Below are 27,165 nucleotides of genomic sequence, written 5' to 3'. Positions count from 1 at the left end.
AGGGCATTCCTAATCTGCTAGCTGCTGCTTTTCTCCATTTGAAAGACCAGGCTTGTCGTTTCCTTTGTTCTGCTTGTGGCTGGATGTGACAGTTGTTTGAGGAAGGAATTGCTGATTCATTGCTTGATCACAGGACGGTTCTTGCCCTCTCTTTAGATCAGCAAGGTGAAGGCGGAGGCACGACTAGCTCTCCTGCGTCAGGCTGGCCTGGATGTCGATACCTGGCTGGCAAGCAGCATGGGGCAGGTGCTGGACGAAATGGAGCAAGAGCGGCGGCTCAGCGAAGCTCGCAGGTCTGAGAGAGGCTCCACTCCGACGGTAAGAGTTGCCTCTCCCCAAAGATCAGCTCCCTAACCCTTGGAAAGAGCTGCGCCCCCACCCCAGGCCCCGTGAAGGTTGCTGCATCACTCAGACACGTCCTTCTGCTGCATGGGAACAACACATGGAAGAGGCTTCTGTGCAGTTGGCGGTACATCTGAAAAGGGCATCTTTGAGACACTAGTTTCAGGGGAAGAGAGACTCTTCAGCCCAAGGGCTGCAAGGAGCTTTCGAACTTGTCTGCATTCTCTTGCCCAAACTGGGACCATTCCCCCTGCTTGACTGAAGTCTGTCTTGGGGAGAATCTGGGCAATAATAATAATAATTTATTATTTATACCCCGCCCATCTGGCTGGGTTTCCCCAGCCACTCTGGGCGGCTTCCAACAAAATATTAAAATACAGTGGTCTGTTAAACATTAAAAGCTTCCCTAAACAGGGCTGCCTTCAGATGTCTTCTAAAAGTCTGGTAGTTGTTTTTCTCTTTGACATCTGGTGGGAGGGCATTCCACAGGGCGGGCGCCACCACTGAGAAGGCCCTCTGCCTGGTTCCCTGTAACTTGGCTTCTCGCAGGGAGGGAACTGCCAGAAGGCCCTCGGCGCTGGACCTCAGTGTCCGGGCAGAACGATGGGGGTGGAGACGCTCCTTCAGGGCAAATATTCCCATTCCCCATTCTCTTTGTGATGTGGTGTTTCCTTGGAGTGAAACCCCACCCCCCATCCCCAATGATCTGAGATTCTGTGTCTTTGGCCTGGAGCTGCCTTTTCTTTATATTTGTTTGGCTTGTCATTTTAGCTGACAATAATAAATCTTCCATCAGGCAGAAGACTTTGATCTTGCTGAGTTTGATGACTATGACGACAACACAGAACTGTTTGAGGACACGAGGCCAAGTCCAAGCATGGTTCGTGCTTATCCTTCATCCTGCAGAGTATTTTTCCCATACCAGGTAATACTTCTTTCTTCTCCTAAATATGAATTGCTGCTTGCAGCATGCCCTTCACCTTAATTTATCATTACAAAGCTCAAAAAACACTTCTAGGTGGCTTTTCAGGGGCTTCAGCAAGGGCACGGTCAGAATTTTGAGGTACCTTAAGCAAGAGACTCTCCAGCTGAGCTTCTTAACAGCAAGTGATGTAAACGATAACAAAGGGAGTAGAACTGGGAAAATGGGATAGATGTTTGCTAAATGTCTTCACTCCCACACATACCTGGATTTTGACAGTGATTCCTCGTGTCTTACACTGTACCTGGAAATCTCAAACAGTGGCACATTTGAGACATAACAAATCATGGCTTCATGATGCCGGAATGAGCATAATAATAATAATAATAATAATAATAATAATAATAATAATAATAATAATTTATTTATTTATACCCCGCCCATCTGGCTGAGTTTCCCCAGCCACTCTGGGCAGCTTCCAACAAAGATTAAAAATACATTAAAACACCAGTCATTAAAAACTTCCCTAAACAGGGCTGCCTTCTGATGTCTTTTAAAGATAAGATAGCTGCTTATTTCCTTTACATCTGAAGGGCCCCACTACCAAGAAGGCCCTCAGCGCTGGATCTCAATGTCTGGGCTGAATGATGGGGGTGGAGACGCTCCTTCAGGTATACTGGACCAAGGCCATTTAGGGCTTTAAAGGTCAGCACCAACACTTTGAATTGTGCTCAGAAATGTACTGGGAGCCTGTTGCTTTCATGCATGGGGAGGAGCCTCCTGGTTTGCCACAAACCAGAAGCAGAAGCTTCTAATCTCCTTTCCTCTCCCATGAAAGGAAGAAAAGAACCTTATTCCTCTGAGACTCATGACTACTCCTTCTCATGGTGAGAAACCATGGCTGGTCACTGATGCCTGAGTGAGTCAGGCTGCGTCTCCAGAGGGCCTGTTATGGGTCTCTAGGCCCTGCTCTTTGTTCAGCCCAGCTGACCTTTCACACCAGCCATCCGCACAGAACTCTGTTGTGACGCTTGGAAGGCAGGCTGCTGCTGCTGTGGACTTTGTTGTGACTCTGCGTGTGTTCTTGCCTGCCAGGCCTGCCAATCGGACGAGCTCTCCATTGCTCAGGGTGAGGAGCTGGAGGTCATTGAAGACGGAGATGTGGAGGAATGGGTCAAGGTTTGTATAAGGAAACTGGGTCAAGTTCCTCTCTGCTATGGGACTTGGAAAAACCTTTGGTGAAAATCTGCCTCTAGGGTGCTAAGCAAGAGTATGAATGCTGAGCAACTCTGTAAGGCATGCTGGGGATGCTTAGACATATGGAACCATTGGTGTCCCATCTCTGGCAGTAATGCCAGTGCCAAGACAGAAGCTGAGCACTTTGGACCTAAGAGAGCAGAACCCAGATTGTAGCCTTGGGGGCAGGCTGGCTTCTTGCAATCCTACCCACGTGTTCCCCAGCCACACATGGTAGGAACGTACCAGTGCAAGCTTGTTCAAATATGTTTCTTAGTGTCACTTCTCCTACCTGACTTCAGGCGCGTAACAGTGCAGGACAGGTCGGGTACGTCCCTGAGAAGTACCTCTTCTTTATGGATTCAGTAAGCAGGGAGCACCCAGCCCCAGATGGGAATCCCCAGGAAGAGTCCTCTGATGTGGCCTTGGAGAGGGAGCTGACCAACATCATGAGCATGGGCCTGATGCTGGAGCCTGGAGGTGCGTCTTGCTGGGGTAGTGGGGGAGCTGGGGGGGCAAGTGCATGGCAGTGTCAAGATATGAGCCTGGCATAGCTTTTCTGCCCTGCCCGTCAGATCTCCTGTGATACAAATCCAAGGGAGCCTCTGCGCAACCTGGCTAGTGGAAGAGGCGGCCTGCCTGCACTTGAAAGGGTTCAGTTTATTTACGCTTTTTATCCTGTCCTCCCCCCAGCAGAGTAAATGGCTGCTGATCCCACCTGCTTTGTAAGACCAGTTGTGTCCTCTGTTTCTTTGCAGCTTCCCTGGTGCGAGCCCTTTATGACTACGAAGGGCAGAGCTCTGAGGAACTCAGTTTCCCCGAGGGAGCCATCATCCGAGTGCTGCCCCGGGAGGAGGGAGCAGTAGATGATGGCTTTTGGAAAGGAGACTTCAATGGGAGAATTGGAGTCTTCCCCTCATTGGTTGTGCAAGAAATAACTGGCGCTCAAGAGGGAGCGGAGCAGGTGAGTCCCAGGGCGGCCCAGGAAGGGCAGAGCAGCTTGTCTGCCTCCTTATGGAAACAGTGTTTGGACTGTTGCAGCTGGCAGGGCCCAGGAGTCCTGGTAATAGTTACTGGGATCCACAGATATGGACACCTCAGCACGTGCCCCTCCTGCCTCCAGGGAGCATGCCAAAGCACCCTAGGAGCTTGGGGCTGAGGAGGTAGTTGAGCAGTCATGCTGTGCTTCAGAGGTGCTCAGAGGGGAAGCCATCTGTTTTATGATCTAAGGATAATCATACAAATACCTTGCTTATTTGGAGTCCACAATTTTTTTCTGGGTTTGACAGCCAGGTATAAAGTTATTATCACCACCCCTGCCCATTCCCCAGCTAGAGAGGGGGCGGCATCTTGTTTTTGATGTCATGCTGAGCATTACATGCCTCCAGAATACAGCACGAGCCCTCGGAGCATGTGCAAGGTGCTCTTTTCTTCGTTGTTGTTCCAGCTTTTTCATGGCTGAGGCCTGCTGAGCCTGGTTCGCACTCCAACACAGGGTTGTGGGGACACACTCGGCCCACATTCATTTTTCCACTTGGTGTCTTAGAAGTTTGCTTCGCTTGCTTTGAGTCTGACGGCAGCTTGGCTTTCTTGTTTCAGGAACTGCTTTCACCATCTCCCCCAGCCTTCTCCCCTCCAGTCCTTGACCATGCATCTCCTCCAGACATTCTGCTAACAGGTGAGTTACTTGAGAAACCAGCATCTGGAGTCTTTTCCCCCTACCCCACAAAAAAATGGTGGTTTCTGGAATAGTCTAGTTGTGTTAGAGAGAAGTGATGATATGTACAGATCTCTAGTATGCTGTGAAAACATGTTTGTGTTTCTGGAGAAGTGGGATTGAGAGAGAGAGAGAGAGAGAGAGAGAGAGAGAGAGAGAGAGAGAGAGGAGAGAGAGAGAGAGAGAGAGAGAAAGACCAAGTTAAGGGCCAGGATGTCAGCAGTCTTTCGCTACTCTGCCCCACACGAGTGTAGTCATTAATGTTTTTATGTGTTCCCAGGTGGCTGGCAAGGAAACGTGCAAGATTCCCCTGACCTGAACGCACCACGCATTCGCCCAGTAAGTTGTTTCCCATATGCCGTGATAGGGTGGCCTCAGCCTCCCTGTCCTTTATCCCCACCACTCACAAAAAAGTTCATTCACATATAAGCATCCTAGAATGCAAGTAGGTTATGATCTAATCTTGGGCGCAATTTGACTAATTATTATGAGCATATTTATCTCTCAGGTAGAGAAAAAAGGCAGAATATTCCATTTTGGCCAAAAAGGGATTGCTCAGTCCTTCTAGAATGATCTTACACACGAGTGGGGCTTTGTAGTCAGCCTTGCCTGTTAGGTTTGTGTTCTACTAGAACCTTAATAAGAATTTATATTGGAGAAACTGAAGGTTTGAACCCACATTACAAGAGGTAACCAGAGTTTGCCAGTCTTCTGTTGGGAGGGAAGAAAAGTAGAGTGGGAAGAAAAAACTTGAGATGATGATAATTTTTGTATCCCACCCATCTGATTGAGTTACTCCAACCACTGTGGGCAGCTTCCAACTGAATATACAAAAACACAACACAACATCACACATTAAAAGCTTCCTGATACAGGAATGCCTTCAGAAGTCTACTGAAGGTTGTATAATTTTTGATCTCTTTGACATCAGATGGGAGAGAATTCCACAGGGCAGGTGCAACTACCGAGAAGGCCCTCTGCCTGGTTCCCTGTAACTGCACTTCTGGCAGTGAGGAAACCACCAGAAGGCTCTTGGAGGAGGATTTCAGTGTCCAGGCTGAATGATGGGAGTGGAGACACTCCATTAGGTATACAGGGAAGCCATCTGGGGCTTTAAAGGTCAACACCAATACTTTGAGTTGTACTTGGAAAGGTATTGGGAGCCAATGTAGATCTTTTATGACCAGTTTTTATGGTCATGGTGGCCATTCCCAGTCACCAGCCTGGCAGCCACATTCTGAATTAGTTGTAGTTTCCAAGTTGCCTTCAAAGGTAGCCCCACATAGAGCGCATTGCAGTAGTCCAAGCAGGAGATAACCAGAGCAGGTACCCCTCTGGTGAGACACTGCACAGACAGGTAGGGTCTCAGTGGGCATACCAGATGGAGCTGGTAGACAACTGCCCAGGACACAGAATTAACCTCTGTACCTCCATGGACAGCTGTGAGTCCAAAATGACTCCAAGGCTGCACACCTGGTCCTTCAGGGGCACAGTTACCCTATTCAGGACCAGGGGCTCCCCCACACCTGCCTGCCCCGTTTGCCAGAAACAGTACTTCTGTCTTGTCGGGATTCAACCTCAATCCATTGACCACCACCCATCCTCCAACCATTTCCAGACACTCACACAGGACCTTCACTGGTTCCAGTTTAAGCAGTAGGTCGAACTGGGTATCATCCACATACTGGTGGACACCCAGCCCAAACCCCTGGTGATCTCTCCCAACGGTTTCATATAGATGTTTTAAAAAACATGGGAGATAAAGTGTAACATAAATGTCAGCAATACTCCAGACTCCTCCTGATGGATTTTGAGAAAAACACTAATAGGGTCCTAAGCTTGCCCCTTTGTGGGCATAAGATGCAGTGCGAGAACTTTACACCCTTCAGAAATGCTGCCTTCCCCCACCCTTTCTTTTTAGGTTCGGGCTCCCCCACCTCCACCATCGAAGGCTCCAGAAGATGACTCGCTGCCCAGCCACGATTAAGTCCACATCTGCCGGGAACTTGGCTTCCCAAGAAGGCTTGAGCGCTTTGGGGGCTGGTGGGGCCACAAGCAAATCCGTTTCTGCTTGGAGTTCTTGGGTGCCTCTGGCTGCTTTTGAGCCTGTGCTCACATCTTCCAGCGCCAGCAAGCCAGCAGTGGGACGGAGGTGCTCTGAGAGGAGCATTGCTGCTGCTGCTGCTGCTACTGCTGTTGCTCCTGCGATGAGCTTCTCCTCCTCAGCACATGAGTACATGCTCAGATGGATGGACTGCACCAGAATGGACTTGCCAGGGAATGTTGAAAACAAGTTTGTCTTTCTCTCTGCCCTGGGGTTGAGCCCCACAGCGTAGGACCTAGAAACAGCAAGTTCTGTTGGCCCTTGACATTCCTTGGACTGCTACTCAAGACAATGCCAAGCATTTCCTTTTTTTCCTGTTCTGTGGTTTGAGATGGGAGCAGGTCTCTCCCTTTGCTTTAAATGCTGCTAGCTAGCATCTGTCTGCACTTTGTCTGTCAGAACTATTGACAACGGCCGGGTCTGCTGCTCTTCTTGTAGCCAGCAGTTCTTTTGCTGTCCCTTGCTGAGTGAGCTGGTGCCTGTGCTGCGTCTTTGAGAGGCAATAGATGGGCAGGTACTGACCAAATAAACAGACACCATTCTGCACATCTTCAGCATCTTTAATAGGGTTAGTTTTTGTTTACACTGTACTTAAACATGAAAAGATGTAGGGCGAAGGCAGAGGTGGCCTTCGGTCATGGCTTAACTAGAACACAGAAGACTAGAAATCACAGGGTCTGGGGGAGTGTTTAGTTGGCTCATCTCCCAAGCCAGGTTCTGGTCTCCTAGCAAGGGGGAAAGCCTATCTGGAGCCACGAGAGTCTCCAGGATCTGTGTTGAGCAAAGCAGCCCCCACCCCCACCCCATGCAAGTCCCCACACATACCACATTGAGCCCCACAGCAGAGGGGCTCAGAGTTAGGTGCTATTTGGCTGCTTCAAAGAGGATGGTGTGGTTAGTAGACACGAGAGCAGGATCTTTACGAGGATTTATCACTTAGGGGAGTGCCTGTTTGTAAATATTGCGGTCTGAGGCAGAATTCACATTCCCTCTTGTGTAACTGCTGCTCCTGAGTTGTAATTCTAGCTCCTCTGATTGTCGTGTGTGAATGCTGGAAACCAGGGAGGTTACCGTGGGTCCAGCTACCTGCCTAAATGTAGCCCCCAGGGCCACTGTATTCCCTGGTCAGGATGGGAGTGGACACTCAGACTTTAAGCCGGCTAAGCTGAGTCACAGCTACGAGCAGAGCAGGCGATACCAAGGGCCTTCTCCCCTTAGTTCAAAACTCGCTCCACCCACATTGGCCGAGTTCTCTTCCTGCTGTAAGCAGTAGCTGTATTTAATTTTTTAAACACTAATCGTTCACTCAGACCTGACTGGCATGCAGGAAAATGGGCTATTGCTGAAAGGGCAGCGCCTGGAGCGGGATATGAGAAGGATCCTGAGATACAAATCTGGGATTCTTCAAAGCACCACAAGTTGAGCCCCAGCATGGAGAAGAATGGGATTCTTACCAGCTCAGGCATACCGGTGGGTCCCGCCATCCCACCCCACAAGTCGCATGGTTGCAGACAGGGGCCTTAGCAAAGCTTTCAACAGAATGAGGTTTCAGCAAGGTGGATAACGCCACAACACGGCCCCGTTCCTGCGCTCTTCCGCTGCTGCTGCGTGAGTAGCTGTTGCAATGGGGATGAGGCTCTTGCCAAGTGGCATAGTTCTACTAGTGGAAGTGGCACATCCTTGCCAGGCGTGGTGTCGCTCTTCTGGCCCAGGCGTGAGTCGTTCTGGCCGCCTAGTTCTTGCGAACCTAGTGTTGGCTCTGTGTGATCTCTCTGCTTTGCAACCCTGAACGTGGAGCAGGCAGGCTCTGAAAGAAAATGTTGAAGGAAGGAGCGTGAACAGAAACATCTACCAAAGGCAAAGGATAGTGGAACTGCCCTCCATCTGGAAGCAGCCAGAGTTCCACTGCAACTTTTCACAAGGGGTTAAAAGGATGACTCCACTATGCAGCCCATAGTAGCAGGCCAGAACAACAGTGATGGAGGTGCCTCCCCCCCCCCCGTGGGTGGCAGGTGGGCAGGAGGGGTCACATGCTCCTCCATCCTCCTGTCTCCTGAGCAAGTGGAGAATTGCTCTGTAGCGTAGGAGTTGTGGCATCACTTCCTGCTCCTGCCCTCACGGTCTAGAAATATTCTTCCCAGTCAAATGCTAAAAGAAAGCTTGCTGAGCTAAGTCCTCAGGAGTGGGACCTGACCATTTCCCTCCTGTTTATGTGACAATGCTAATCCTGCTCCTCCCCCTCCCCAATCCTCCTGGCCGGTTCAGTCTTGGCTCCTGTGACCTTGCTTTGTTGTGGCTTCCATTGCTGCTTGTCCAAGTAGATGTTTTCTCTCTCACTCCATTACAATAGGGCTCCCAGTCATTGTTCCCACTGGGAACTTGAACCCTTCTCTGGGCGGGGGCGGGCCACATGGGTCTCCCTTTTCTCACACAGGGTAAAAAACTGGCTGCATGTTGGGACCGTGATCCCTTTCCTTGCCCTACTGTGTCCTCCTATCATCCTCGCCCTACACCAAGAAAGGTTAACACCCTCTTGCCTCCTGGTATGAACTGATTCTCACTTTTGGTTTGAAATTTCTGTTGCTACCCAGACCGCCCACCCTTGCTTTCCAGCAGCTGGATTTCCATCTCCATGCAGTAGGAGTGATCTGCCTCTCTCCTTTTTTCTCTCATACTAAGTAGCTCAGAGTCTTTGTTTACTGTGACATGGTTGTTAGAATAATTCATATTTTTCTGTGTGGGCCCCTTACATTGCAATCAATCAATAAAACACACACACACACACACACACACCTGGAAGTGTTACTCTCCAAAAAGCCTTATCCCTGTGGTGGGATGTGAACCCTCCTTTGGGGCAAACGAGGAGCCCTATAACTTCTCTCGGCCTGCACATACCTCACAGGGCTGTGGATCTGACTGGTAGTTTTAACTAAAATGTCACTGCTTCTAGGTATGTGTGGAACTGACCATAAACGTGGTAAAAGGGCTGTTCTGCTGCTGTCCACACTGGGGCTGCCAGGGCGTCACCTAAGGAGAGCCCTGGATCTTGTGGGTGCAGCAAGCATATGTGCTTATGGGCCCAATCTGATGAGCTATGGCACTAGAGTTGCTGGAAGAATCACTGTGAACGCTTTCTGGCGGGATGCCTGCCGAACAAGTCAATGGCTATCATCACAGTGTCCCCAACACCATTCCTCGCTGAGTGAGGAGATAGGTGCTTAAAGGGTGAGGAGATGAATAATGGTGAAAGTTGAGCTCTCCTGTGTTCTGCGTAGGTGGAAACCCTAACCTAATACTTCACGTGTCCCTGGAAAAAGTCTGGGCCTGGTACAGGGATAGCTATCTTCCCCTGGGGAGCAGCAGTAGACTGGCAGGCTGTGAAGCTTCCACCTCAGAGCAGCGTGGCTCAGATTGCTCTGGTGCCTGGGGAGGACAAAGAGAAGCCCAGAGAGCAGCAGTCCCCGTCTGGTTTCCGTGTGCCAAAGAATCCCGTCACCTCTTGCCAGTCCAGTAAAAGCAGAGCTACTCCCGACCTGCACGTTACATACTTTGTCAGGCTGGGAGCAGCTTTGTGGCGACACTCAAACCCTCAGTCCCAGCTGTTGACAAGCAGAGTGTGGAACTTACGTCACATGGATACTCCTGGGTCCTGCACCACCAGCCTCTGCTCCTGGGAGAAAAGAGGCAAGAAACAAGCAGGGAAAGGGTCACACCAGCAGCTTACGTTACTAAAAACCCCAGAAGCCCCACAACATGTCACCTAAGGAGCGGGGCAAGAGTGGCAACGAGGCTTCTAGGGGTCCTGGAAGAACACCTGGGGTCCCTATACTGGCTAGGATTTGGCCAGATGGTCTATGCCAACAATAGCAGGGGGTGAGAACTGGGTAGGCCGTATGAGTGGGAGAGAGATGCCAGTGCCCAGAATGGTGGGCATAGGTGCCAACTCCCTGGGGCCCCTGGTTGCCTGAGCACCCACAAAATTCCCCATGAAGGGGCCGGGCACCCACAAATTTTGGTGCCAGGGCCATGCACACTGTATGGTACCCACAGCCCCGGGCACCCACAGTCGTGGGGCCAAGCTGGCACTCCTGATGGTGGGCACTGGTGCCAGGGGTTGCTTAGGAATCATGGCTCTTCCTAAGCATGTGAAAACCCCCAAGGAGATTTACAGGTAGGAGCTAATTGGCACTCACTGAATTCTTATGAGGTAGATATGGGATTAGAGAGCTTCAGCAATGATTCTATAAAAAGGCCAGTCAGGGAAGGAGGTGGAATCCAGTCCAAGGACCATTTTACATGTGACAATTTTAATGGGCACTGCAGACTCATGATATGCAATTGCTAAAAGGTTTGTCTTCTTTTAAAAAAAATAATGTATACCAGGAAAGCACATCTTAAAATAATATGAGTTTATGGGCCTGTTCTACCGTTAGGTAGGCTGAGGTGGCACATCTCAGATAGCAGATATGGGGCATTATTAAAAGGTAGCAATCTGCCAATTAATAATTTACTAATAATTTTATTTACTCCTGCCAGGGAGGTTATATTTATATTTTGCTGCTTCAGGCGCTAAAATAACCTGGGCTGTCTCTAAGTGGTATGCAATTCAAAATTATGGTTTTAGCAGGTACAGCAGGTAGCGTCCTGTCTATATAAAACTCTATGCTCCATCTCCTCCACCTACCAAATTCTTTCTGTCAAACCAAGAAAACGTTGGATATGTAATAATGCCAGTGTAAATGGGGTAAGAGGTTACACACCAAGAACAAATATGAAACCCAGTGTAAGAAATAATAATATACCCAATATTTGAGTGTCCTATTTCAAATAGTATGCAATTTTTCATTTCTGCTACTTCAGAGATAGATTGGTTTCTACATCTTTTGACCTCGTAACCCTCCATGGATATTCTGAATATAAATGTTACTGCTTCTAAGATGATTTCAGCTTGTATGCTGTTTTCCTGAATTCCATCATTTAACCACAACAAGGCAGCCATCCTAGAAGTTATTAAAACAATACTTGTGAATTTGTATAGCTTTTACCCAAGCATTCTGTAAAGGGTGCCTCTGCTGCCTCTCTGGCCTGCATTTCACTATTTACAATGAGGTTTGAAGCAGAAACACTTCATTTCATCAGCATTTGCTTGCTTTTGGCAGTAAGCAACAGTTCAAACACTTATTTCCTCTCCTCTTTGCTGTTGTATCACCATTATTACCTGAACTCATTACAGTCCTGTACCTTCCTAGTTTTATCCTTATATGTGTGTCTTTTTAATGTTTTGATGTTCATGGAACTAAAATTCTTAGTGCTGTAACATTTGGAAGATTAATGTTCTTCCCAAATCTATCCTGCACTGGGAAATCCTCTTGCAGCTACCTTGCTGCCCTTATTTTCATCACAGTTCTTCCCTTTGGAGAACTCTTGCTTAGTACAGACACAAATAGATTTGGGGTGGTGGGACGACTTAGGATATGCATTTCCCGCTTTTCTGGCAAGATACAGAGTCTCCCTCAGATCATTTTGCCCAAGAACAATAGTTCAGAGTCAGGCACGTGCAGCAGTGTAGCTAGCCACTCAGGTGCCTGGTGTGGGGTGTGTCCTGCAGCCGGGGGTGGGGCAATCCACCCATGGGGGTGGGGCAGGGTGAGCCTCTCCGCTGCCTCCCCCTCAGCTGTAGGGCAGCTGAGGGAGAGGCAGTAGGCAGGTGCAAGTCCCACGTTGCCATTTTAGGCAGCATGGAACTGCAGGCGCCTAAGCCACTGTGTCACTCCTAAAAAGTTTCGTGAGTCCATTTTTTAAAAAACACACCTCATTTTGTCATCCCTCTCAGTGAGGACACCTGGGGCGGACCGCCACCCCCCACGCCCCCCCTTCCTCCGTCACTGGGTGCATGTGTCACTAGAGGAGGAAAGGGGAAGCAGAGACTATATGGGACTGGCTGAAATGACTGGCAGAATCCAAGACCAAGGGAAAGAGACGGTGGAAGAAGATTGGAAGAAATTTAAAATTTATCTTAAGAAATATTGTAAAATCAATGAATGCTAAAATGTCGAGGGTATAGGAAAAAGGGGATTACAGCTGTAAAAGGTTGAGTAAAAGAAAAGAACAAGGGGAAATTAGATAAACTTAAGGGGGAGGATTTGCTGAAACTAATTTGGAAATTGGGATGCAGAAAGGGGAGGTATGGGGAAGTCGGTGAAGTAAGGTTTAAGAAATAAGGATTTGAAATTATACATGTTTGTTTATGTGTTTGTTTGTATTGTGTATTGTTTGTGTTTATATAAATTGTGGAAAACCAATAAAAATTTTATTAAAAAAAGGAAAGGAAAGGGGAAACAGAACTCCCTCTGCAGCGGGAAAACAGTGCTGCGCCAGCTTTTGCAGGTAGGTAAGTGGGCACAGACACACCTTACTTCTCAGTGCTAGGTACTCTGTGGCCCCTGCTTGAAGATTGGATTTTTTGATACATGTAAACAGTTACCCACTGGCTGTTTATCCTCCTCCACTATCTCAAGAGAATCTGTGAATCGCAGCCCCTGGCCCTTTCAGTGGCATCAGTTTGGATGTGGGCTGTTATCTGTTAGTCAACAATGCTCTTAGTATCCCTGTGCACAGAAAGAGAAATGGGGTGTCCCGTAAGATGAGGAAAGAGGGGACATAACAGTATCTACCTGGAGTTCTGTGCTGTTTGTTCTATTGATCTCGTTTCCTGATATATCTAGTCTGGCTGCTACTTTTTCTGATACATCATTAGCTGCCCTTTGAACACCCTCGTCCTCAGAGGCAGCCACGTCCTTATCCAGCCTCTCCGGATCCTCTGACCCAAGGCACTTGGGTCCGGTAGAGCAGTTTGTCTCGGATGCATTGCTTGTCGCAGTCCCTAGGAGGCTGTCCTCTTGCAATGAGCAGGGCGTAGGGTTTTCTTTCCTCTCTGGTCCATTCATGGAGACATCTGAATTGGCCGTCGTGTTCAAGGGGCCTTCTCCTTGAGTGGACTCATCTGCCCATTCTTCCTTGGGCCCTTTTTCACTTTCAGGATCTGCCTGCCGGAGTCCTCCTTGCTGAAATTCGCCTGTGTGAACGATTCCATTCTGGGAGCCCTCCCATGGGAGTTTCTCGTTGCTGTGGGCTTCCTGGTTTGCATCAGCAGATCCAAGGTCCTGTTTGCTACCAGGGAGAGACTCCTCCTGTTTCTTCCCAATATGGGTGACATGAAATCTGGGGGGCAGGGGGGATAAAGGAAGTCAGGTGAATCAACAGTGACAAAATATCCTGTAAGACCCCTCATCATCTGGGTTGCAAGGTCTCCTGACAGAACAGAAAGCAAAACTCTGAGGCACTTGGTTATATTTTTTGTGGCTAAAATACTAACCATATCCTACTAGCTACTCTCCGATGCAGAATAGCATACCTTTTCCCTGGATACTTTCAAAAAGGTTTATTATTCCTGTATTTTGGTGTCCACCTCTCACTATCCCCACGGATGCTAGATTAGAAGAACATGCTAAGGAAAAGGAGCGAACGTTTGAATGGGAAGAAAAGACTGAGCATGAGTCCTGTGGAAACCAGTTAGGGAGCCCTTTCCCACATAATTTAAATATTTTCCTCAAAGACTCAAGAAAGAAGCTAAAACTGCAAGACTTCCAAGTCAAACCATGAGACACGACTCATCAGGCTGATGCTCTGACCCCCTCACTCTTTGCCTTTGATTTATTTTCATTTTTCATCTGGCAAGTATGCCTAATCAACTAGCTGAGGATATAAATACACTCTCTCTTATGGAGCCAAGGCAAGCACCATTCGCTCACTAAGAATAAGGGCAAATCTCTTCATGTGGGCTCAGTGTTGTGAGGGTGTCCCATTCAAGGGGTCCTCTACTGTGCCTTTATTAAACACCTCTTATTCAAAACAGATTGGTTTTGGTGCGGAAAGTTTCCTTTTCACCATGTGAGAAATGATGTGTCCTCTTCCCTTTTGTTGCTGCTTTTTGTATGCCTGGCCCTGCAATTCCGTGGCCCCTGGAAGGCAGTGGCGTAGCGTGGGTTGTCAGCACCCGGGGCAAGGCAAGTAATTTGCGCCCCCTAACCCGTGGATTTGCGCCCCCTAACCCTAACCCCCAGATGTTGCGCCCGGTGCGGCCGGCCCCCCTGCACCCCCCACGCTACGCCACTGCTGGAAGGCCAAGAATTCTGACCTTGGAGAGGGAGATGCAGTGCTGGATTCCCACCTTCTCACCATTCTGGAAACCTCTGTAGTCCTGGTCCTACCGACATTAGGAGGACCAAAAAGGAGCTGGACCAGAGGGAGGCTCAGCTTCAAGTATCCAACACCTGACCACATTCTGACATGCCCCCAAAATGGAGATCAAACTATGCTAGCTCGGGAGTCAGAGTGTCTCAGTTCCCACCCCAGCATAGTTATTGTTTATAGAAACCCTACCAAAAGCTGATGTGGATTCCCTAAGGAGGTTGGATGGCGTCTTGTATGCCTCCTTCTGGCAACTCTTGCAGACAAGCTGGTGCCAAATGTTTTCCTTTGGACCACATCAGCAAGGCTTCCGGGGGGGGGGTGTCTTGTCGTCTGGGCAGCCCAGGACCTCCAGACAAATTGCACGGGCTTGAGCCCCAGAGAGGTCACTTTGGTGCTGCAAGCGCAGCAAAAACAATGCAGGGGCGAGCAGTTATGGAAAAAAATGTCTCTCCTATGTCGGTCTCTACAGCCACAGCAGGCTCTGCAACTTTCTAACAGTTTGGCCTCACCCCCCAAAGGCGCACGCCTCCATTGTCTCCTGAGAGAGACAGGTGCCAACAACAACAGAGTTGTTTGAATTTTTCCAAGATGAGCCAGTCATTTTATTATTACTTTATGGTATGTTTTATTGCCTTTTATTGTACCAGTGACTTAATATTTTATTTGAGGGTGCAGTCTACAAATATTCTAACTTTTTTTATGTTAAAAAACCCCCGTTTGTTAGGAGAGGGAAAATGTAAAAACAAAACAACTGGAGAAAGCACCCTTGCACACCTCGCTCCTGCCCTGCCACCTGCTATGGTGAATGCCTTCTCCCAACCGAAGAATTGCAAAGTGCCTTTCTTCTACTCCCTTTACATTGATTTCCAAGATGTTTTCATGCTGAAATCTAGTAAAATGAAGGATGGCATGGAAATAAAGAAAGACCTGTCTCTTGATAAATACCTGCCCACAGAGAAGACCGTGGTCTCCCCCGGGTGCATCTTGCCCTTGCCCTCCTTGGAGCGGCCCTGTCGATGCAGCGGGTGCCTCTTTTTCCTACTGCAGTGGATGCAAGGGGCTTGCGTTGAGCCCAAGTGCACCGTGTGGTGATGGGGCAGGCCAGCATCTTGGCTGCTGCGATGTGGGCAGAGGCTGCTGGAGAAAAGAGAACAGAAAGCTAATTGCCCCAAATCACTCAATCTAAACAGAAGGATGCAACCCTCAAGACGCGACCAGCACATTACCATGAGACAAGCACAAGAGGTTCTGAGATTCACACAGACAAATGTGACCCACGGAGTTCAAGCTACCAGGAAGTTCTCCTAAGGAAGCCCCACTGAAATAAATGTGAGCGGTACAAAAACACAACCCCCACCACCACCACCACAGTACAAAAGGTATAAAGGTAAAGGACCTCTGGATGGTTAAATTCAGTCAAAGGTGACTATGGGGTGCGGTGCTCATCTCACTTCAGGCTGAGGGAGCCAGCGTTTGTCCACAGATAGCTTTCTGGGTCATGTGGCCAGCAGAACTAAACCGCTTGTGGCACAACAGAACACCGTGATGGAAACCAGAGTACACGGAAATGCCGTTTACTTTCTTGCCACAGCAGTACCTATTTATCTACTTGCACTGATGTGCTTTTGAACTGCTAGGTTGGCAGAAGCTGGGACAGAGCAAAGGGAGCTCACCACTGTTGAGCAGATTTGAACTGCCAACCTTGGTGGTTTACAGCCAAGGCTAGGTGGTTTAGCGCTACCCACATCCACCACAATACAATCCCAGCATGGACTGGGAAGGGAAGACCCCATTTGGTTTTTCTGCCTCAGGAACAAAAAACAACCTGAACTGTAATGAAATGAAATGTTGAGGGAGCCATATGAACTCCAGGGATTCAAGACTGGACTTCCCCTTTGCCCTTTTCTAGCACAGAGACAAGGGCTTTAATCTCTCCATCTCTTCCTCACTGATAGCTAACCTCTAGCCCAGTCTTCAAGGAAGGATGGCATAGCAGAGATTCCCAAGATGTAATAGGCACTATGGTGCACCTGGACCCTGTCCTCACCTGGGCACAGGGACCGGCAGTGGGAGATCAGCGTCACCATCTCCCAGCATTTCCTTCAGGACTTCCACATTTGCTAACAAAGGGGAGAAAGAAGAAATGTGTCACAGCAAGGCCCTCATGTACAGGGACTTCCCAACCGTTAAACCAAGGTTAAGCCTTACCTTCATTCTGAATGATGCACTTCACTATCTTCTCTACAGTGTCCTCATTCAGCTCCTCATCTTCATCTGAAATGAAAAGATATGGCAGTGATAGAAGAAACATAGGAACTCTTGTGATGGGATAAATCTCCATACAGCATCAAAAACCCTGAGTTGCTCAAGGAACAGCTAGCCCCGTTCTTCTGCAAAAGTGACCTGGAAAGCTGCTCTCTCTAACAGAGGTGTGCAAACAGAAATGGCTTGCTGGGTGGGGCCCCAGCTGTTACTGCAGCTTCCCAGCAGGTGAGGTACTATCAAGAAGGAGAGGCAAGGGGGCAGGAGGTTGGCATAGTGCAAACCATCAGTGGAACCAACCTGACACCCAGCTGGTGCATTTGCACTGTGCCAATCTCCCTGCTGCCTTGCCCCCTCTGCCCTGGCAAGCAACAGTGAATTAGGAAGCTAACCTAGCAGTCCTGTCCCACCCAACAAGCTACTGGGGGGGATGGGACCTGTGGCCACAAGCAGCCCTTGGCCTGATTTCATGCAGGGGCAAGGAGACACAGAGAAAATGAGCTTCTCTACACCATTTGTGGCTCCATCGCTCCCTGCCATTGCCACATGTGGCCTCTGACCAGGGCCAGCCCAATACATTTTGGCACCTGGGGTGAGCCACAAAATGGTGTGCATGCCCCTGCCATGGAACAAGGGCAGGGGGAGAGCAGCAGGGCCTCCTATTCGCCGAGAGGCCTCTGTAGAGGCAACATTGGGGGGGGGCCTGCTGAGGAGACGCAGATACGGCCTCCAAGGGATGTGATGCAGCTGTTTCTGCCACCAGTGCAATGGCAGGTTATACATTCCATGCAGGCCAAATCTGCTGCCTCTGTGGATCCTGCCGCCTGAGGCAGTTGCTTCATATTGCCGGCCCTGCCCCTGACAGATTAGCCCTATGGGAATGTGATCCTCAACAGAAAAAAAGATTCCCCAGCCCTGCTCTAGCAGATCACATAGCAGCGCAGTCTGCTCGTAATCATCCTGATATAATGTGACTTGAATCTCCCAAACTCAGGGGTGCCATTCAAAGAAGTCAGTCACTTCCCCGCACATTTCAGTCCCTGTGTTTATTCCTCAGGAATACCTGTATTTCTTGGCAACCCACTGCTTCTACACAATGTGGCAATTGTTAGAAACAATTACTTATAAAGATAAATATCTCTCTTAAATGTTGCTTCTTCTTTGCAATCTAAATTCGACAGAAGCCATGCGCAAACTCTTGAAACTTTGCATTCCTGGCCACCTGACATCTCTCTAGTAGATGTAGAACAGCTAAGCCAAGCCCGCAGAGATTGTTTATAAACAACTCAATAATCGTGTGTTTCTACTTGATAAATGGAAAACGACCATTTACAAAAGACAAAACTCTGTAGCAAGGTTAAGGCTGCCACAATGCCCTTCAGAACAACGGAGCTACAGTCTTTTCGATGCCGCTCTGCAGCACGGGAAGTGCAGGGAAATTTGGGTTCAAATCTCCTCACAACCATAATGCTAACTAGGGCAAGTCACAATTTCTTATTCTAGCCCACTTTATAGCTTTGTTGTGAGGATAAATTCATGTGTGCCACCTGAGCTCTTTAGGGTGAAAGTAGAATGCAACCTTGATGAAAAACTAATAAAAACTAACTACTACAGCTTTTCTTTTTCTTTCCCTGCTCATCTTTACCTATCCTCCCTCCCTCCTCACATTTGGAAAACAACAGAAATGTGGCCCCAAAATGCCCATAGCTGCATCACATACAGTGAGGCTCAGGCTGCAATCACAGGCAAGTCTGAGGGGCATAATAGCCAAGCGCACACATCAAATGTTCAGGCATCCCATTACAAGGACATTCCTAGCCTGAAAAAAGAATGAGGTATCAAAAACAGCCCTTGTCGCAGGAGTGAGCTATGCCTCCTGGAACATCCTGCTTTCAGGTGTGGCTGGTACCCACCGATTGGTCAGGTGGAAGGCAGGGACTCAAGCAGGAGGCGGAGCCAGGGCCAATGACAGGCAGAGCCAACTCCCTCTAATTTTGTCCCGCCCTCTTCCCTACTGAGTCCTACAAGGGCAGCCCTGAGCCATGGGAGGAGGAAGCCAATAGGCAGTGCCTGCCTCCTGGACAGGATGCAAGAAGGGCAGGCAGGTTGGGGCTGGTTGAGGGCAGACTGAGGTCGATGGCGCAGTGCCCCCATTTGCAGGGACGCGGACTTAGAAAAAATATTGGGGGGGCCCGGGAAAGCTCATGAATAATAAATAAGCTCATGAATATGCAAATAAAGTGGCCCCGGCCCTAAATAGGGCAAGCCACGCCCCCCCCCAGCCAGCCGATTGGCTGGCTGGGAGGTGTGGCCAGTCAGGATTCCCCTGTTCTCGCGGGATTTCCGGCAGTGCCTCCGATTAGGGCGCGCGGCTGGCTGGCTGGCGAAGGAGCAGGTGAGGAGGAGGCAGGGGACGGCGGCGGCGCTCTGCTGGAAGGGCGCCCGCCCGAGATTATTGGGGGGGCTGAGCCCCCCCAAAAAATTTTTTGAGGGGGCTCGAGCCCCCTCAAGCCCCATGGAGTCGGCGCCTATGCCCATTTGCCCTAATGGAGCAGCCTCCACTTCCTCCTTCGTCATCCAACTTTAGTCGAAGTTGTACGGAAAGAGTTTTGCTGTAGCTGCCAGAAAAGGCAGTATTTCTCTTCTGTTGTTGCCCTCCATCCTACCTTGATTCAGAGTCCTAAATATTATTTGCCACTCAGTTCAAGAAAACCATTGTGGTGGAGCGACCTGGGTTCAAGTCCTCACTCAATCATGAAGGACACTGGCTGATGTGGGGCGAGTCTTCTAGCCTCTCACCTACTTCACAAGGTTGCTTGGGAGAATAGACTGATGCAGGGAAAGATCACTCCAAGCTCCTTGAACAAAGGTAGGATAAAATAATGAAAACCACTCACACCCATCTAAGTTCAGTTGCCCCTAATTCTAGCATGCTACCCACCATGATATTCTAGTTCTATTTTCCTATGTGTTTCAGCTGATTTGGCATGAGGCTGGGACAAGATGCTTGCAGAAGTATGGTCTCTCACCGGCTTATTAAACCCTTCCTCTTCATAAAATCATAGAGTCGGAAGCGACAGCGAGGGTCATCAAGTGTAGGACTCTATGCCCAACATGGGGCTCGAACCAAAGACCCTGAGATTAAGAGTCTCATGCTCTTACCAACTGAGCTATCCTGCTGCCCTCTGTGCACAAATTCCAGCAGCAGTGGGATGACTATCCATTTGGCTATGGTTCTGCAGGGATTTGAACCAAGAGATTCAACCTCTTGCCTTGATCTAGTATTTGCTGGCATTATTCCAAGGCTACAGTTTTGCAAATTATTAAATATGAGCTATTAGCTCCAATTTAGTGAGGTGACTTTAAGCAACGTGCAAAAGAGCTGCAAAGTTGGTGAAGAGGGAAGGGAGACCAGTAACGTTTTTGCTTAGATCCGGAAATTTCAGCTCAGATCTGGGTCATTCCCATCGAACACAGCAAGATTTGTTCCTGAGAAAAACGTGAATAAGACTGGGCTGCATGATAGGGGAAAGTGAAGCAGAGCAGAGCAAAGCCAAAGTCAAAAAACCTAAAAGGATGGGAGCTGTCAAGACGGATGAAGCGGCTGCTCTGAAAGCAGCCCACATATGATTACTTCAATCCTTCCAGCAAATTGCACCCGCAGAATTTAGGCTGGTGGGGTAAAATAGTGGTGCTTTTTTAAACGTAGAGTTCTCCATGCCCCCTTCTCCAACTCATTATTTGCTAGCCCAGGGCTGGCGAACTCTTGGTCTTGATGAAGGAACACCGCTTTGCGCCTGAGGGCGGCGGGGAGCCTCGTGCTGAGAAAGAAAGAAGACCCCCCCCCGCTCGCTGCTTTCCTTCTCTGCCCCCTCCCCCTTTACTCACCATCTTGCAGCTGGGTCAGAGACTCCTTGTTATCAGAGTCGAGCTCATCCCGGAACGTCCGGCAGCGGTAGCCCTTCTTCTTCAGGACGTGGCAAATGAGGAATCCCACGAGTCCCATGACGAAGAAGACCAGGACCAGCAGGAACAGCATGGAGACGCTGTGCTGGTGTTCGGCATCGTCCTCCCCCTCGTCGTTGCTGTGCTCCGACATTCGGATCTGCGAGAGAGGGTGCGCGCATGGCTCAGGGCCCGCAGGTGCCCACGTGCCTCGTTGCCCACCCAGGCCAGTGGCGCCAAGGTGCCCTGGGCAGGTACCGGGGCTCAGCTCCCTGTTTCCTGGGCTCCCCCACTAATCGAAAAGCACCCCTCGGGTGAGAAGCCTTACTGAGGGGTTGCGGAAAGTTTATCAGGGAGGTTTCGTTTGACTTCCAGAAAGAGGTTCCTGGAGATTTTACCAAGGGTCTTCCGCAGCCATCTGCCTCAGAAGTCAGGCGCAAGGACGAGCGGTCCAAGGGCAAGGGTTCTCAGCCAGATCCCCGGGAGAGAGGGGCTGCTGCTGCGGCTGCTTCCCTAGGAAACGTCCTGCTTCCATTTTGAGATGCTTTGACTTGAGAAATGCGTTTCCTCATGCCTCCCGTTTCTGCCTTGGCGGTTCTCTGACCAGAACCTTGCTTCTCCCTCCCTCCCTCTCTCCTTCCCCTGCTAGAGGTTTTCCAAGGACACGGCGCCAGCCTTTGAGCGCGCGGCCGCCCTCTCCGCCGCTCTCGGCGGGACGAAGCACCCCCCGGCCTCTCTCTCTCTCAATCTGCCTGTCTTTGTCTCTCTTTCCACCTCCGCGGCTGGGCTGGAGGATGCTTCTCAAGGACACGACCGGTGCCGCACTCCTGCCGCTGCCTCTGCAGCACAAACCTCGCTCCGGAGAGGCGCGACGGCTCCCTCCCTGCTCCTCCTCCTCCTCCTCTTCCTCCTGTGCAAGCACCTTTCCCCACCCCCATCACCCCCCCGCACCCGGCCGCTCCCCTCGTCCTGCTTCTCGGTTTCCAGGCACTGCAGGTCCGAAATACTCACGGCCGACAAGGAGGCTCTCCTCCCCGGACGCCCAAGTCAGCGCTCAGCGGAGCGCATTCCGGCTGCCGCAGCAGCGACCAGGCAGGCTCCGCAGCTGCTCGCCAGGCGGCCCCCAGCTGGCCGCGCACCTTCCGCGCGCGCAGGAGCCCAGAGCATCGCGCGCACCTTCCTGGCGAGGTGCGCGCCAGCCGGGCCTCCCCGGAATCCGCATGGGCTTCAGCCTCCTCCCAAGAGCGTCCCAGAGCCGGGCGGGCGAATCCTTCTCCCCGGGCCACTAGGCGCTGCTGCCCCCTCCGCTCCCTCGGATGGCGCGGGCGCCTCCAGCGGGCGAAGCAGCGACGCGCTGCCACCGCCTCGGCGCGCACCTGAAGCGCCCTTCTTCCCGCGAGGCTGTCCCTTCTGCCTCCCGTCTCCTAGCAACCCCGCAACTCCGAGGCCGGGTACCACTCGCAGCATCCCTGACGCCTGACGGGCAAGCCGCGCACATGCCTTCAGCACCAGGGCTCGACTATGCCTCCCCACAACCTCTCCAGAAATCTCTCAGGCAGAAACCGGGTGGGGCCCGGGGAGAGGCTGAGAGAGCACCGTCTGGGGACCGAGAGAGAGGCAGCAGCTGCCAAAGCGCCTCCAGGAGCCATTTCACACAGACTTTGGAGGGAAGGCATGTCACCATCTGACCCCGCCGAAACGTTGATATTCCGAGGTTCGGTATCAGGTTCAGTAACTGGAAGGCTTTCCAGACCCTGTTAAGGCCAAGTCTGGGTTGGATCATATCACACTGCCGGTGGGTAATCTAAGCCAGGCATAGGCAAACTCGGGTGTCCAGATGTTTTGAGGACTACAACTCCCATCATCCCTAGCTAACGGGACTAGTGGTCAGGGATGATGGGAACTGTAGTCCCCAAACATCTCCCTGGAATGCTAGTTTCCCACCTGGAGGGAATTACTGTGTGTTCATATTGCTTGCCTCAGAGCACAGCAAAGTGTGTTGTCCCCCACTCCTCTAGCGCGTTTCTCAACTCATATCAACTTCAGCTTCTCAACTTGGACTGCTATAATGCACTCTACATGGGGCTACCTTTGAAGGTGACCTGGAAACTACAATTAATCCAGAATGTGGCAGTTAGACTGGTGATTGAGAGTGGCCACCGAGACCATATAGCACCTGTCTTGAAATACCGGTACCTACATTGGCTCCCAGTACGTTTCCAAGCACAATTCAAAATGTTGGTGCTGACCTTTAAAGCCCTAAACGGCCTTGGTCCTGCATACCTGAAGGAGCGTCTCCATCCCCATCGTTCAGCCAGGACACTGAGGTCCAGCTCCGAGGGCCTTCTGGCGGTTCCCTCACTGTGAGAAGTGAGGTTACAGGGAACCAGGCAGAGGGTCTTCTAGGTAGTGGATGTTAAGGAAATAAACAACTATCTGACTTTTAGAAGACATCATAGGGAAGTTTTTAATGTTTGATGTTTTATTGTGTTTTTAATATTCTGTTGGGAGCTGTCCAGAGTGGCTGGGGAAACCCAGCCAGATGGGTGGGGTGTAAATAATAAATTATTATTACTATAACTTCATATCAGCAGAGCTTCATTAATGTCAGATTTGCTTTAGTACACGCTAGAGGTTGTTAATGGAACAGGGATAACTTGTCTAGAGACAAAATAAGAATGGCTTAACGACTCCAGTTGTTGTCAAGGTGCTTTGAGAAACACATCAAACAGCAGTACTTTATAACAAAGTGCTGGATACATATGCATTTTGGATAACTTTGTGAACATGGATTTAAAAGCCCACATTGGAAAATGCAGGGAAAGCACAGTAAACAGGAGTGTGAAGACAGTCACAGATTTGGGGAGCAATCCCTCAAGCATCTGGCGTAAAGCAAACTGGTGCAATTTATGTGAATGCAAAGTTACACCAGCTCCAAACTCCTTTAGCAGCACAGCTGCTTCCCTGCCTAAGCCCAGAAGAGGGAAAACAAGCTTTTAAAATAGTATTCTATCCAGAGTTGAATTGGCTAAGCCAGTGTTTCCCAACCGGTGTTCCGCGGCACACTAGTGTGCCGTGAGACGTTGGCTGGTGTGCCGTGGGAGGGAGGCGGGCGAGTCGGGCGGTGAGAGGTGGCGGCGGCGAGGATCCGCGTCGAGCCGGGGGCGGCTCCGCCGTGGTGGTGCCGAGGTTTCTCTCTCCATTCTCCCCTCACACACACACACAGGAAATAACACAGGATCAGCTGACAGGACCCAGCCAATGGGGCGGCGGCGGGGCAGCGCGTGCAAAAGGGAGGAGCGCGAGACAGCGGACGAGGAGGAGGCCGGCATGTCCGGGCAGCAGCAGCAACAACAGCAGCAGCAACTCCCGGCGACGGCTCCTCAAGCCCCGGGCAACCCTACTCCCTCACCGGCCTCGGCCGCCCTCCTGCTCCACCCGCCGCTGCCTCCCCCGCCGCCGCCGGCCACCTCGGCCCCGCCGCCGCCCCCTCCTCCGCCCGCTATCGCCGCCACCACCACAACAGCCGCCGCCGCCTCAGCTGCCGCCGTCCCTCAGTCCCTCGCTTTGCTGCCTCCTCCCCCCCCACCCCCAAAGCTTGGAGGTTCCCTGGCAAGGGGGAGGGAAAAAAATTGAAAACTTTCACTTTCGTGCGTCCCTCCCGGCGTGACGCTGCGCGCTGACGTCACGGGGCTGTAATGGTGGTGTGGCGCGAGATTTTTTTCATCAAACAAGTGTGCCTTTGCCCAAAAAAGGTTGGGGAACACTGGGCTAAGCATCCAGTCTAGCCCCGCCTCCTCTTGGCAAGCTCTCTAAACTGGCCTCAGCTGAAGAAGCTTTAGCTCCACTGGCTGAGCCCCGGCTGAGCCCGGGTTGATTGACTGATTTACTTATGTGCAGCTTTTCATTCATGAACTGTGCCCAAAGCACCTTATAGCAAACATTCAAAACAATGAAATACAGAGCATGGAAATTCAAACATATAAAATACAGAATATGCCAGTGAATAAAAAAATGACAAAATCGACAACTTGGCAAACACAGAATAAATTCAACGGAAGCAAATGCTATTCATTTATTAGGTACATAAATGAATAGCAAAACAAGAGTCAACCAACAATAAAGTTTCTGGCACTGTTTTTGCTGCACTCCGAGGAGCCTGGTTGAAATGCTCTTTGGGGGAGAGGGGTAGGGGACATACAGCCGGCTCCAGAAGCGGCTGACAGGAGCAAAAGGAGGAGCAACTTATGCCGGCAAGCCTTCTGCTGAGCTGGGTTTGGGAACTTAATGCTGACGGAGCCAGAGATCTGATGCATCCTAAGCTGCTTCTCCAAGGGATCTTGCCATAGGAATGTTCCTTTAAAGGAGGAGCATTCAGTTATATGAACCCTCACCAGAAGTCAGAAAGCCACATATAACCTCTGTACTTGGCCTGTGTTTTAACTTTATATATATTTACTGATGTCCCATTTGTGCTCATTTCAGCTTCCCAGGACACTTTGTAAGTCAGTGGCGTAGCGTGGGTTGTCAGCACCCGGGGCAAGGCAAGTAATTTGCGCCCCCCTAACCCGTGGATTTGCGCCCCCTAACCCTAACCCCCCAGATGTTGCGCCTGGTGCGGCCGGCCCCCCTGCACCCCCCACGCTACGCCACTGTTGTAAGTTACCCTTGATTGGCCATACTGGAACAAGCAAACTTAAGGGACAGACTGCTCCATGAAATTGATAGATTTACAGTTATTCCAGAGGTTCAGAGCTATCACTTGCACACTGAATCCAACCAAAGATTTTTTTTATTTAAAAAATCACACTGCATGTGCTATTTGGCTTACCAATGCTGATATATCTGTGTTAATACCTTGTTATTGTGAATGGCCCTCTGTGCAAGTCCAAAAATATGGACGCTGTGGGCCCTCAGGCAAAACATTTGTGTGTCCACTTCTCACTTCAGTGGGCTCAAACAGGCTGTCATTGCCCCTGGCTGTTGCTGCTGCTTTCCATCAACACTGTTGACTGCTCATTTGTCAGCAAGAGAGCTGGAGGTGAAAGAGAGAGAAGGCAGGAGCAGCTCCTTCTCTACTTCTGCACCATCATAGTTCTGATTCTGGGCCAGAGGGAAGTGGTGGGGGCGACTAGTGAAGGGTGGAAATAGGAAGGAAGGGAAGCAGCAGAAAGGGGACAGGGGGTTGTTGACATTGGTGCCCGTGTAGAAGTGTGAGACCCAGCAAGGGCCTGACCACATTGGCCCCTCAATCTGCTCTCCTTTTTCTCATCTCCACTCTGTTTCAGAAACCTTTTAAATTAATAACTGGAGTCACACAAACAATAGTTTGTGTGTTTAGCTGAGTGCAATGCTCTTTCCATCTGCTGAGCAGAGGGCACCCCTTCCCACCCCCAAATGTGCTCACTCTTCTTTTCCCCAAACACCACAACTCTCAGCTGCCATTGTACATCCATTGGGATCCTCCTGCACATGAACTGTCACATGGTGGTGTCCCCCTTCCCAACCTTTGGCTTTTTATCAGTATAGGACTTGTAAAGTCAGGAGGAGATTGTGAGGTTGTAAGAGCAGCACTAGGTTCTCCGAAGAAGAGCCATGATCGGCTGAAGCCAACCTTGGAATAACACTCAATACATTAAATGACTTCTGATAATGTTTACACAGGTATAATTCCTCTTTGTGCCACTGGTGGTGCAATCTGAAATCTGTTATGTATGTATCTCACAGGATAAAGTCTGCAGAGTACTTCCTACGCTCTGTCTCAAACACTGTTAAAAGTACACACTAAAGGGGCTTTCTTAGCATGCCCAGTTTTTTCTCTGCTTCCCCATCCCTCCTTTTTAAAAAAGCAAACTTTCAATAAGAAGATGTATTCCGGAAAACTCAAGTGGCTTACCCCTCACTATTTTGTGATTTCAGTTGGTCTTTGTTGGCATCTGTCTGTTTTGAGAGACAAAAGAGTGTGCCTCCCCATAACACACTATGCATATTAGGTAAAGGGACCCCTGACCGTTAGGTCCAGTCGTGGACAACTCTGAGGTCGCGATGCTCATCTCACTTTAGAACTTTGACTAGGTGGGCAGGAGCAGGGACCGAGCAACGGGAGCTCACCCCATTGTGGGGGATTTAAGCCGTCAGCCTTCTGATCGGCAAGCCCTAGGCTCTGTGGTTTAGACCACAGCACCACCCACGTCCCACTATGCATATTAGTTGGTCCTAATAAGGCCATTCTCCTACAGATATAACTGGATTTTTTTCTAATGGTAAATGGCTACTATTTCTCTGTCTATGAGAGAAAAATGTGTATTTGAAAAGGGAATATATTCTTACCTCTTTCCCTGCTAGGGTAAATGCAGCAATTGGCCCCATGGCGTAGTTAGCTTT

At 50.1% G+C, this 27,165-nt stretch overlaps 2 protein-coding genes across 7 annotated transcripts in view; one reads left to right on the top strand and one right to left on the bottom strand.

The window, feature by feature from the left end:
* FCHSD1 (FCH and double SH3 domains 1) overlaps positions 1–6,867 on the top strand; it is a 21,792-nt gene extending 14,925 nt beyond the window's left edge. For both annotated transcript variants that reach the window (XM_081206353.1, XM_081206352.1), the window contains exons 13-20: positions 157–318; positions 1,139–1,267; positions 2,360–2,443; positions 2,803–2,980; positions 3,259–3,464; positions 4,100–4,178; positions 4,498–4,556; positions 6,139–6,867. In XM_081206353.1, coding sequence (XP_081062479.1) covers positions 157–318; positions 1,139–1,267; positions 2,360–2,443; positions 2,803–2,980; positions 3,259–3,464; positions 4,100–4,178; positions 4,498–4,556; positions 6,139–6,204 — 963 coding nt within the window. In that variant the 3' untranslated portion in view covers positions 6,205–6,867. The remainder of the gene's footprint in view (positions 1–156; positions 319–1,138; positions 1,268–2,359; positions 2,444–2,802; positions 2,981–3,258; positions 3,465–4,099; positions 4,179–4,497; positions 4,557–6,138) is intronic.
* Positions 6,861–27,165, bottom strand: RELL2 (RELT like 2). 5 transcript variants are annotated; one of them, XM_081206538.1, is made up of 8 exons: positions 27,112–27,165; positions 20,725–20,941; positions 16,783–16,848; positions 16,622–16,694; positions 15,520–15,711; positions 12,996–13,542; positions 9,949–9,991; positions 6,861–8,128 (listed from the first exon to the last, which is right to left on the bottom strand). In XM_081206538.1, exons 1-7 carry the CDS (start codon positions 27,148–27,150, stop codon positions 9,950–9,952), a joined length of 1,176 nt encoding a protein of 391 aa, XP_081062664.1. In that variant the 5' UTR covers positions 27,151–27,165; the 3' UTR covers positions 6,861–8,128; position 9,949. The 5 variants fall into 5 exon arrangements, with proteins under 5 accessions (XP_081062664.1, XP_081062662.1, XP_081062663.1 ...); XM_081206536.1 differs by lacking the exon at positions 27,112–27,165 and adding an exon at positions 25,639–26,173; XM_081206537.1 differs by lacking the exon at positions 27,112–27,165 and adding an exon at positions 25,639–25,884 and having other exon boundaries at positions 15,520–15,708.

This window comes from Podarcis bocagei (assembly GCF_964188305.1).
Source record: "Podarcis bocagei genome assembly, chromosome: 8".
Classification (NCBI taxonomy): Eukaryota; Metazoa; Chordata; class Lepidosauria; order Squamata; family Lacertidae; genus Podarcis; species Podarcis bocagei.
Note: the sequence above shows the minus strand (reverse complement) of the source record. Positions and strands in the feature narration are given on the sequence as shown.

What these genes read in the sequence shown, in the direction of transcription:
- RELL2 (XM_081206536.1), bottom strand. Translation starts at nt 25,707, where the DNA reads ATGTTTTGCCTGAGGGCCCACAGCGTCCATATTTTTGGACTTGCACAG. An exon ending in GGGCCATTCACAATAACAAG is followed by an intron (nt 20,942 to 25,638) that starts GTATTAACACAG and finishes CCTCTCTCGCAG; the next exon opens with ATCCGAATGTCGGAGCACAG. An exon ending in CTGCCGGTCCCTGTGCCCAG is followed by an intron (nt 15,712 to 16,621) that starts GTGAGGACAGGG and finishes TCTTTTCTCCAG; the next exon opens with CAGCCTCTGCCCACATCGCA.